General features: G+C 39.1%; 1 protein-coding gene across 1 annotated transcript; it reads right to left on the bottom strand.

Annotated features, from left to right (window-relative positions):
* Window positions 1-1757: 1757 nt before the first annotated feature.
* Window positions 1758-11312, bottom strand: LOC137993586 (uncharacterized). The gene is made up of 6 exons (XM_068839529.1): window positions 10992-11312; window positions 10770-10863; window positions 6972-7035; window positions 5322-5658; window positions 3075-3710; window positions 1758-2706 (listed from the first exon to the last, which is right to left on the bottom strand). Exons 4-6 carry the CDS (start codon window positions 5656-5658, stop codon window positions 2210-2212), a joined length of 1470 nt encoding a protein of 489 aa, XP_068695630.1. The 5' UTR covers window positions 6972-7035; window positions 10770-10863; window positions 10992-11312; the 3' UTR covers window positions 1758-2209.
* Between the last annotated feature and the right edge of the window lie 1101 nt (window positions 11313-12413).

Here is a 12413-nt window from a genome sequence, read left to right as displayed (position 1 = left end):
CCCCTAGAACATCCAAACAGATAAATATTTTGTAGGGCAGCTACAAACTCACTAAACGAACTTTTAAAGCATTATGGAAACCATTTTAGGTCATTCTGACAAATTTTAAGACATTCGATCATTGGGTGTCCCTGTGCCATTGTTTGGTATTGTAATCAAAACGTGCAAGTCCTACTCTAATGATTTTACTCTAATGCTTAATGTTCTTATTATTCCACAATTAATAAATAAATATATGTTGTTCACCAGCCGGGAGGTTCGTATTGGGAAAAACTGTGCCCGAGGTCTCGAGTACGGCTCGAGGCCGCAGGCCGAGGGCCGTACTCGCGACTCGAGACAGAGGGCACAGTTTTTCCCAATACGGAAAGACCAAGGCCGGTGAATAACATTTTTATTTATTTCTAAATTCTATTTTTAGAAGGTACATCACTCATGGTGAAGCTTGGTTAAGTTCCCTTAGCGTTGTTCTCTTTATCCTCTTCGTTTGGTCAGGAGATAGGAAAATACTGCCCACTCCCGGAACCAATCAGATTGCAGGATTCTCAGGATACCGCCCGCTCACGATCAAAGAAATCATGAATAATTGTCACTGGCGTTATCCTTCCAAAATTTTAACCACCATTTTAAGTTGGTGAGGTAGAACAAACCGTCTCAATTCGTAGTATCTCAGTGAAGTCTAGAGACAGAAGTTTAACAATGTGCACACCATTTTTAGACACAAGGAACTGAAACTTTTGACAGAAGTAAGCTTCTGCTTGATCTGCGTCGTATTTTTGGCTCGAATGCAAATGTTTCTAAAATGGAAGCTTTATCTACAAGTATTAGATTGGGTATAGGTTTAATTGTTCACACAGTGATCAAGAGGAATCATATAAACAAAGAGAAAGTCGAGCTTCAAAGTGACTGTGCCTTTTTCAATTAATGTGAGGACTGTGAATTTCAACGTCAACCAGTTGTTTAGTCTTAACGATGATCTGTCAAAGGAATTAAAATTCGCATCGAGATCATTAATCCGCTGAAAGAGACGGTGCAGGCGTTAAGCGAGTTGGGGATAGGGAGATTATGTCTCGGCATTCGCGGCTACACACACTTTTTGCTGTGGTGAATACCTGTGCGGAGGAGAAAGTCCAATCATCTATTGCATCGACAGTAAAAGGACCGTTAAAAACAGTAAAGACAGTCTAAGACAGTAGCAGACAATCAGCTCATTACAGCACTGTTAGAGACTCGTGAATGTATTCCGCTTAATTGATTGACGATGGTTTGGTAGTCATTCTAGCGTTGTAATCTTGGTCTTGCATTTACCGTTAAATTTATTTGCGTAAGGAAGACAGTCTTTAGATTTCTAGGGGAAGGCGATAATTAAGGTAACCATTTTTCAAAAGAGGAACCGCGCCTGCTCCAGCTCGGATCGTATATCACACCCAAGAAGACTAAAAGGTCCCTGACCGCTGGTCGCGTTGGTTGGTCCGTTCAGCTGAGATTTCCAAAACACGATCTCCCGCAAGAAAGTTCAGTGCTTTTCAGCAGAACCATAGGCCATCCAAACGTATAATTCGAATCCACTGTCAACGTAACGATTTGTAGGGTTTCTGTGGGAAACATAAAATGCGTAAAAAATCGGCTAAGCCTAGTTGACCGAGAGGAAAATAAATAAAATAAACTTAAATTTAATTCACCTTGTGTCCTTGTGTCGATTTAAGGCTCGAATTATACGTTTGGGTCGCCTGTGGTAGAACCAAGGCAAACAGTCTGCATTTTTTGCGATTGTTATTAAATTAGCATTTTATTGGTTAAGTATGATTCAATATACGTTATTTAACTACAACAAATCATGGAACGTTGTTGGCAACTAGTGTTTAACTATAGTATTTGACATATTGCGTTGCGCTAACAGCCACTTGATGTATCATTAGCACGAACATAAAACGCAATAAAATTCACATTCTTGCACTAGAAATTATTTCGACGTCACTTTGGCCTGCTCTACGCCAGGAGAAATTAAAGAAAGAACCGTGAAATAACAGGTTTATACCGGTCGTTCATGATTCTGGTTTTTGGCTTCGAGATGAAATATTTTCTTAAAACTTAACTTCCCTTGAAAGAAAACTGGAAAGAAAACTATAAAAAGAGATTGTACAATAGCTAATTGGAAGAGTGATGCTTCCTTAAACAGAAACAGGATCTATCTCGAGGGCAAGGCTGAGTATTACCGACTGCGAATACGGCTTTCCAAAAGTTCGTTAACTGGATTGCGGCTTTTACTGACGAGCCAGATTTCATTGTGTCGTTTGAATAGCTTGCGAGGGTCGTCGTAGCCGGCAGTATAAAACATATTGGTGTAGAAATCATCCTCCAGGTTATGCTTTTTCAGTGCTGCTACAAGCTCCTTGTAATACATCGCGACCTTCGTCATGTCCGAGAAGCCGCCATACTCTTTCACGTAGGCACAGAACGGTTTGACATTTGTTAACATAACATTATCTGCAGAGGGGGCAGGGGCGTCTTCTTGGTGCTTAAAGGGGATAAAGAAGCTCATCGTGTAGTTCTTCTCGACAAACTGAGAGCCGGATCCAGACTGGAGGGGTTGCATCTTCATCGTTACAGGAACGGTCATGTCAATCTTCATTTGTTCTGCGTTACTGCCTTGTATGTAACTGAAAAGACGCCAGAACGCCGTCCTATCGGCAGCCTTGGGATTCATATCTATGAGATTGAGAAAAAATCAAACATAAACCTAAGGCCCACAATCCTTCTTAGTGGCATTCAAATCTATAACCTAGAACATATGGGGTGAACTGATTTCCCTTTAAACTAATTCCGCTCCAACCCTTTTCAAAGTACAATTTTTCTGTTGTTAGATTGCCCTCCCCCCTCCCTAAACAAACGTTAAAATTTTTTCCCACAATTGCTTGTAGTCTCGCTATCTGATTGGCTAATTCGCCGTTGTCGATACGAGTCTAGACGACGCTGCTCGCTTCATGCTAGCGCCAAAGTAAAAAGTGTAATGCAATTGGAACACTCATTTTGGGAAATAAACTAATCATAAGACTAGAACTTGTGATTTAACATACTTGTTACACTCGTAGACACCCACTTATAAGACATGGGATAGCAACGTAGCTTGAAGTCGGTAGCATTAAGCTCCTCCTCGTAGAAAGATGGACAATCGTGATCATCACAGAATTCTGGAGACTTTTCAACCGCGAGTGGCTCATCAACGGATATGATTGGCTTTGACTTCGTGGGGGATTCTAGAATAGACCTATTTTCGGATTTGGGCTTGTGGTTTATGCTGACGATCCAAATTTCATTGTGACGTTTCCAGAACTTCATGAGAGAGTCGTAACCTGCAGAATAAATACCATCAGAGCTGATATCATCGCCGCGGCCATCTTCCTTAAGGGCTTCTACAAGTGTCTGGTAATTCTCTCGAACTTTCGACAAACTTGAATAGCCACCGTACACTTTCACGTAGGCGCAAAATGGTTCGGTTATTTCCAGCTTGACATTTCTATCAGTTGGTGTGGGTGCGTCTAGCTGGTGTTCAAATGGAATGAAGAAGCTCATGGTTTGATATGACATCGATTGGGATCGAAGTTTTATTTGCATAGCAACGGGAACCGTCATGTCCATTTTCATTCCGGCCATATTGCTGCCGTTGATGTATTTGAAAAGGCGCATGAAGGACTCTCGTTTGCTGCTGGTACCTGGAAGAGAAGCGAGATACTCGGGTTAACCCGTTTATTCATATAACTCGATTCTCGTTACATATCGATAAAATCTAATCGAAAAGTTGAACTTATACTTGAATATTGTTACGGAAACGCACGTGACCAAAGCGGTTAAACAGGAGTATGTACAAACAAAACCGCGCAGTGTTCAATTTTATTGTTGTGCTTGAAGCAAAGTTTGCTAGATCTATACAGATCGAGAGATAAATATTAAAAATGGTAAAAACAGAAGACACTTTTTCGAATGTGCATTTTCTTCTTAACCTGTCTACTAAGCTTTGCATTCGACGTGGGAAATTTGTTCAACTAAACTGATTCTTGAGCTGTAAGATATACTAGCCAGTTCTTTTGACAATTATGCTTTTTTCATCGCAATTTAAAAAAAATTGAAATATAAAAACAAAGGGCACGGGAAAGAAACTACATCCCTCACAAGTGGACATGGACCCTTGTTTGTACAAAATGTTCGAGTCTAATACGTTAAGTATATTTTCTTTTCTTCGGTCGAGGCCATCTTCAGTTCACTAACTAGTGCTACAGCTTACACCAAGACTAAATTAGACTAATTTTATAGACTTACACCAAGACTAAATTTCTTATGTTTTTGATTCGGCGGCACAGTCAAAAATGGAATTTTTTTTAGATATACTTATGCGCGAAACAAATAACGGGCAGCCATCTGAAGGAACCAACCAGGAGAGGCCATATCACGCTTAAATCTGTCATAAAGAATCGCTAGCTTTAATCTTCATGAGAAAGAATGTTTTATATTATAAAAAATTTACTTATTTTACTATATTTTTTATATGTAATTTTTGAACTGGTCCCCATTGACGAGAAAAATCGTCAGGGGTGTTCAGATTAAAATCTATAGGTGCCACTCAAAAGAAGGAAATAGACTTAAAAGAGAAACACTTAATATGGAATTTTATTCAAATTAAATCAGAAGAGGCCAGAAAAGCACTTGGGTGAATATATCTGTTTGCAAGTATTGAGGTTTTCAGATTCTATCGATATTATCCATGGGCATAAAGTAGTCCGTGATGGCAGAGTTTCACTGACAATATTTGGCATTCAAAATGGTCGCCTAACATTTGTGGGAAGCACATAGTGTGCTGAGATGTTTGTAAAAAATTCCCAGTTCCAGTTATAATTTCTGAAGGGAAGATTTTATTGCCTAGAATTTTCTTGTACTTCGATCATTCAATACGAACTTTGGTTAGCTCAAAATCTTATAGCTCAGAAATTACTCCTTAAATTGTCGATTCATAAACAAGAAACTCAGAAACGTCCTGTAAAATAAATACCTTTAAATAAAAAAACAAGACAATTCCTTCATCTTGGCCGACTTTTGGCAAGACTGAATATTCAAAAGTAATTTGTTTTATCATATCCTGTCTTTGTTTTCTCGTGTTGTTCTACAGAATGTTGTTATACAGTTTCCAGTCGCGAAGTTCTTATAGGCTTTGGCGGGTCTTGAAACTATACAAAATTGCACGACACACGACCCCTGACAATCTCTTTCCGGTTTTTGACAATGAAATACAGCTTCCAGTCATTTACATGTATCTATCATTGGAAACTTACCATCACATCGAGTAGTCACCCATTTGTAGGATTTTGGATAGCAGCGAAGTTTATAGTCGCTAGTCTTGTTTAGCTCCTCTTCGTAAAAGAGCGGGCATTCATATTTGCCGCAGAATTTCGGGGATTTATTTGACGACTCAGAAGCTTCAAGTTGCTTTGGAATGAGTTGCGGCAGAAACTTGGATGGATTGAATTTGCCGGCAAAAACCTGACCAATCTTTTGAACAGCTGAACCAAGGTCAAATTTCCTAATGGGCACTTTTTTAGAGAAAAGATCTAAAAGCCCAGCGTCCACAGTCACCAGGCAGACCACAAGAAATACAGGGACTAACCTCATCTATGAAATAAAGAAAGAACACAAATTGTTAAGTATTTGTTCTGCAAAATTGTAATAATACGATCTGGCACAACAAATCTTCTATTGCGTTTGTGGGTGTAGGTGACTGTCAAGCATACATAGTTTCCCGATAAATTCCTGCACAGCTCAGCTTCCTGCATATGGTCGGCACCCCGTCCAAAGCGAGTGCAAAGGCTTTGCCCCTGGCTTAGAGTTGGAAAATAGAGAGAATGTCCGAATCATAGCCGCCGGGGACACCCAGGAGTTTCCCCCAAAACGTATTTATGTTAAATTTTTTTCCTCTCTGGCATCACCCCCTTTATACGAAGCGTTTGTGTTTGAAAATAGTGTTTTGCAGTTGAAATGACTGCAGATGTTCTTGTTACAGATAAGAATTTAAACCTTTATATTGTAAATCGACGTCACTTGAAACTCACTTGCACGCAACAAAAAGGTATTTCAATTGGCAAGTCAATCATAGTAACACCTATTAGCAGATGACATTTCCGACTTGATCTTGATCGCTTGCAAAGAACAGTTGCTTTATTATGATTTAGTTCTCGCAAGGCTTGTTATTGGTAATGATGCACACGAAGAAAAATCCGGATCGACCACACCTATTAGTACTTTTCTGAATTCTTTAGGGTAATTGAATATACCGAATCGTAATGTACACTCTCTCAGAAAGTACGGCAAATATGCATTAAATCACGTTTTTTATTCCCGTCAAGGAAAATCTCTTGAACTGATCGATAAAATAGCCTTATTTCTATTTTTACTTAATGCGATCCTCACGCAACAAGAATTAAATTGACGTGGAGCAGCTTCTGGTCAAAAGGACGTGTTACGTAAGAAAATTCTACTTAATTTGGTTAATTCTTTAAGTTTAATCGAGGGTAAGAAATGACAATTTCGAATTTTCTCTGATAAGAAACCTTCAGTCTTTCTTTACCAGAAATAACCCTTGCTTTAAAAGAAAAAACTTATTATCCTTAAGTAAAAGTTCTCAGTAAATTGGACAATTTTGAGTAAGGAGGATTGGAAAATACCCAAGACTTTTAAAAATACTGTAGAGCTGATTAAAGTTATTTTCCATAGGGTTCTAAAGTAAACGAAACTTCGACAAATAGACTGATTTGAAGATTGGGAGCACTGTAATTATCGATTTCTTTCCACCATATGTCAACGCTTGGATTGTTGGTAAAAACCGTTTGTATTTATAAAAACAATTTAGTCCTTTACAAAGTTATTCGATAATGGGTTGTTATTTTTTGCATTTTAAATTAGTATTTAGCAAGAGGTAGGTTACTCACCTTGACGCAGTTGTTATGGATGGAATCGTTTCCGAAGTCTCTATATAGCTATGTTCAGCAGGCACTGTAAACGATTGTAGACAAAAAACACCGGCCTTTATAATGCATCACCACGTGATCATGTATGCGGACGTTGATCAGGGAGCGATGACTTTGGTTTTTTTTACCTCGTTTCAAATGACACATTCACGTGCAAGAAACAATGATCATTTATATCCAAGTGAGGCTTGATACACGCACTTCGTAACAAGGCCAAAACAACAAGTCTCTTATTATAGCATGTACATCTGGCGGTTATGTTGTTGCGTGCGGAACGCGCGAAGCTAAGCCGAGAGACGGCCAGGGCGGGAAGCGGGGGTTCTTCGTTACCCCCACCCCAGCATTCTCAGCCCGCTCGAAATCTCTCGCGCCCTACAACAACAGAGCCACAGGTAAAGGGAAAAGTTCCTTGGTCACCACTTTCTGGTGCCGTCACAAATACAATTTGCCAAACATTCTGTTCTAGGGTGAATTAATTTTACAGCAAATCCACGTCAAAACACCAACTTTTCTCTTTCCTTTGAGGGTTTTATCTCGGAGTATTCCTCTTCCCGGGGTTAGAGCAGCTTATACTTGCATACTTGCTTAATGACATTGTCCGACTTAATTAATTCAAATTTCAAGTCAATTTTAAAAGTTTCAATTATAAAATTGTGTTTTTGTAGCATCTCAAGTCTGCTAAAAACGGCATCATCATATAAAGGGTAACGAAATATGTGTTAGCATGTTTATACACCAGCTTTATTTAGACCACAGGAGCCGACGACGATTGTTCTTTAGTAGGATATGAGAGACAAATCCGACGATAAGGTAGGGCATTTGAACACCATTTTGGCCCGAGGGGGCGTGAATTTGAACGATCTAATCTTCAAAAGTTCAAATTCCCGGGCTTTGCCCGGGAGGGAGGGGGTGGGGTGGGGGAAGGTATGTTGATCGGCACATAAGCGGATAGCTCTACGTACGGACACTTTTTTCAATTTCCCTTTTTACCTCCTGGTCAAACTCTGTATTTACACATTCCCGTAAACGTACACTCACTGGTGAGCTGGCGCGGACACTGATGAAAATGACAATTGGATTTCTCTTTTGTTTACTCTCTGTTAAGCGGACACCCCAATTATAATAATTGACTCTTGGCAATGAAAGTTGTCTTTAATTTACTTCTGCGGAACAGGCACTGGAATTTGTTGGCCATTTTCTGACTAGCAAGAAACGAGCCGCCAGCCAGGGAAATTACCAAGGTCAACAGTCTCTTTATAGTAGACATGAGATTAAGGTTTCTATTAGCAAGGAGGCAGTCAACCATTACGAACTATTTCTCCAAACTGTCATAGGACCAAGCAAACCTTCTCGCTAGCCACGATAGTCAGCGAAATTGAGTATGAATATCGAAATTCAATTATTTTGTCGTTCACTAGAGGTAAGATCGCAAACAAGGATGCAAGCAAAGCTCACAAGCAATGCTCACAAATGACAAGTCTGCAAGCAAAGGTATAGCAAGGACAAAATAATTGAAGAGAAATGCCTAGTTTCTCTGACAGATGTCAAACTTAATATATATTGATGAAACTGAATGAAATTAAATATGAGTATCGAAATTCAATTATTTTGTCGTTCACTAGAGTCACAAACAAGGATGCATGCAAAGCTCAGAAATAACAAATCTGCAACCAATTTTATAACAAGGACAAAATAATTTTTAAAACATGTATAGCAAAAGCACTTGAAAATATGTTTAGCGTTGAAAAAACGATATTAGTCTCTGGAAACAAACAAAACGCTATTATCTTTGCATGAAAACATCTATTTTAATGTGGGTGTTTGAGGCCGACCTTACTAAAACATGAAAAAATAGTCGGTCGAGAACGTTATTACATGTGTTCCTTTAATAATTTGGACACAAGCTGTGCGGAGTTGTGACGCGTGACTGTTTTACAATCGAAATTCTTCTAATGTCCACAATTTATTCGTTTAATACTCATTTCTATTCCAGGATAAATGAGATAAATGACTTTTACAAAGAAGTTAGTTCGGTTAAAAGTTGTTCCATACAAAAAAAATTGTTCTCTTTTAGCGGAATGTCTGCCATTCTCCTTTCCACGCCCTCCTTGATCCTTTAAAACATCTGGTATATCTACTGTGTATAGTGTCCATTATTAAATTAAAGGTCAGCAGAAAATGCCATTCATAAAAGGCAAATTCATGCCTATGATCCATACACCGTGTACAAGTAAAATACCTAAACCGTAGCATCGTCAAGAAAAACAAAAACAACAGGACATCACCCGAGAACGCGTGGCAGCCCCCTGAAAAAATTCTGAGAAGCATAAGGACAATACAATGACAATAGAGGGTATCGTTTCAAGTTAATAAACAAAAGGCAAAAAAAAAGGAAGCGCAGTGGTGTAAAAAAACAACTAAAAGATATATGCGCAATTCGTAGTTTTCAATTTGCAAGGATCCCAGGCGTGAAGATGTTAGCGGCTGATTCGCATGATGTACGCTAAGGTCAACGCAGTGTTGTCACTGGGCCAATTTACTCGTTGATTTGAACATTCTTTCAAGGTTTTGTTTACAGATGGACCTTTACAAGTTCGACGTGACATCTGTTTTTATTGTTTTTAATGTGGAATTGGAGCTGCTAATTCAGAATTCAAATTTCAAAAGCGCGCAACTTTTATTCATTCTCGCTTTATCTGAGCAAAGGACTTTTACACTTTCTTTTGGAAGATGGGGTTTCTTGGTTTTAAAATGACTCTACAAGCGAGGAAGATGTGACTGAATGTTGTGATGCTGTGAAGCGAACGGCAAAACAACATTCTTCGCCGTAAGCTCAAGAACTTGTGGCCAAGGAGGTGGAGAATCATAAGTTCTGGGAGTGTCGGTGAAATACCAGATTATTTGACAGGCGTCTATCACTACGTGAAGTTCGATTGGCTGCGGCAAGACTGCGGCATTTACCAGGACAAGTTTGGAGGTTGTAATTTCAGGCCACAACAGACATAATCCTTTGTTGTTGTTTTTTGGTGAAAACAGCTTTCATGGAGCTGCAGGAGCTCAAGTTTGCGCGCAAAAAAAAAAAAAAAAAAAAAAACTGGAAAGATCGTATCTCCGTTAATATTTGGTCAAATTCGGAATTTAAGGTATCGTTGGAAAGATAAAAGTACGAACTAAAGTTAATGATGTTGAAGCACTTGATGCGCAACGCAATAAAAATGAAGAAAGAGCTCTCGGATATGTTCCTGATTAATTAACATGCGTAGCTTTGATGAAACTTGCCAGACCTTCCCTGGCCTTCTCGCGCGTGATATTTTAAAGGCAATTACGGCAGTATATTCCATTCGATTTAGATAAAAGGTTAAAAAAAAGTGCTGAGAGCCCATCGTACACCAGCGCGGCCTTTGGACCTTGGAAAAAAAAAATCCTCTGATAAAGGGTAACAAAATCTAAGAATTACGTTATAAATATCTCTACGAAACCCGACTGCGAAAATTAACACCACGTCCGAAAGATCAGAAAACTTTTTACTACGGATGATAGTTGCCAAACTCTTCCACGTTAAGAAGCAGTAATTTTTGTTGGCTTTGAAATTGAATACAGTTCCGCTGTGATCTGTGAATGTGGTTTGGAAAAAAGACAGAAAAGAATTTTCCCGGCTTTTCCCAAGCGCGTTACTTAATACTGACACTGAATATTAGATACATAGGCTCATTCATCGAGTTTAAATCTAAAAGTAGTTATTAGTTATTATTAGTTTACCTTAATCTTTTCAATCAACCAATGAAGTCCTGATGTCTCTGGCAGCCAACCAACAACGTTTCGATGAATCCTCTCTGACCAGTGTCTGACCGCGCTTCATTTGGACAGACAAAATATGTATAAGGATAATAATCCTGTACAGTGTTTTAGAAGCAAATTACTCCTCTATAATTATTACGGCCTCAGCCACTAAACAGCAAAATGTGAATAAACTACACGTACCAAATAACGTTTCCAGATTTTCGTATAGCCAGTCGTAGGATGTGATGCCGCTTTTCCGCGTCCGCGGGAGCAAATTGTGAAGTATAGATGTGCCCAACAGCGTTTCAGGTACTTCAGATAACCAGTTGTGTGATACAGTGTAGCTTTTCGGCGTCAGGAGCAGCAAATTGTGAATAAACTAGCTACTCGAACCAAATAACGTTTCTAGATTTCCAGATAACCCGTTGTGCGGTACGATGACGTATTTCAGCGATTGGAACCAACGGTGGTCAAGCGCACAACTGACCGTGGAAAAGGGAGCGTTCAGGGTAAAGTACAATTTCACTCTAAATGACAGCAGAACAGACAACTATTGTTTGCTGACAAAGCAAAATTGTAATAAACAAGCCAAACTGAATGATTTTACATTGCAAGCAGTTTTTCCAAAACAAAGTTCTTTTTTGCACGCTTCAATCAGTTAACAGTAATTTCATTTTAAAGTATTTTCCAGCCAGCATTGATCCACAACACCGATATGTAAGCTACTAGTGCACACAAAACAATTTGCCAGCTATCTGTCAGTCGATAAGCAATTTTCCCAGCAAGACTCTAACCAGAGCTAAGATTCCCAGCCAGGTCGACTTAAGTCTGCCGCGATCGCATATTCTGCGGAGCGGATCCGGTGGGTACTTCTGGATAGTACTTTGTTTGTTAATGTGGCAAAAAAGCCACCGAGAAATTTCTACAGAGCTGAAGTCCCCCTAGAACATCGGAACAGATAAATATTTTGCAGAGCAGCTACAAACTCACTAAACGAACTTTTAAAGCATTATGGAAACCATTTTAGGTCATTCTGACAAATTTTAAGACGTTCGGTCATTGGGTGTCCCTGTGCCATTGTTTGGTATTGAAATCAAAACGTGGAAGGCCTACTCTAATGTTCTTAGTCTAATGCTTAATGTTCTTATTATTCCACAATAGATAATATCAATTATTGTCACTGGCGTTATCCTTCTGAAATTTTAACCACTATTTTAATAATTCTAAGTAAGTTTGTGAGGTCGAACAAACCGTCTCAATTCGCAGTATCTCAGTGAAGTGTTGAGACAGAAGCTTAACAATGTACACACCATTTTTAGACACAAGGAAATGAAACTTTTGACAGAAGCAAGCTTTTGCTTGATCTGTGTCGTATTTTTGGCTCGAATGCAAATGTTTCTAAAATGGAAGCTTTATCTACAAGTATTAGATTGGGTATAGGCAGAAACTCATAAGGGTTGAAATGTGTAACGGCCCCTTGTGTGCTGGGTAACAAGCTTCTGAATATTCAATTTGCTAAGTACCATATTTGGAACAACAAGAGCAAGCGGTTTCCAAATATGGTACTTAGCTCTGAGACATTCAACCAATCAGTTCGCACTGAATATTCGGAAGCTGTGAACG

Source organism: Montipora foliosa, chromosome 2 (genome assembly GCF_036669935.1).
Source record: "Montipora foliosa isolate CH-2021 chromosome 2, ASM3666993v2, whole genome shotgun sequence".
Lineage (NCBI taxonomy): Eukaryota > Metazoa > Cnidaria > Anthozoa > Scleractinia > Acroporidae > Montipora > Montipora foliosa.
Note: the sequence above shows the minus strand (reverse complement) of the source record. Positions and strands in the feature narration are given on the sequence as shown.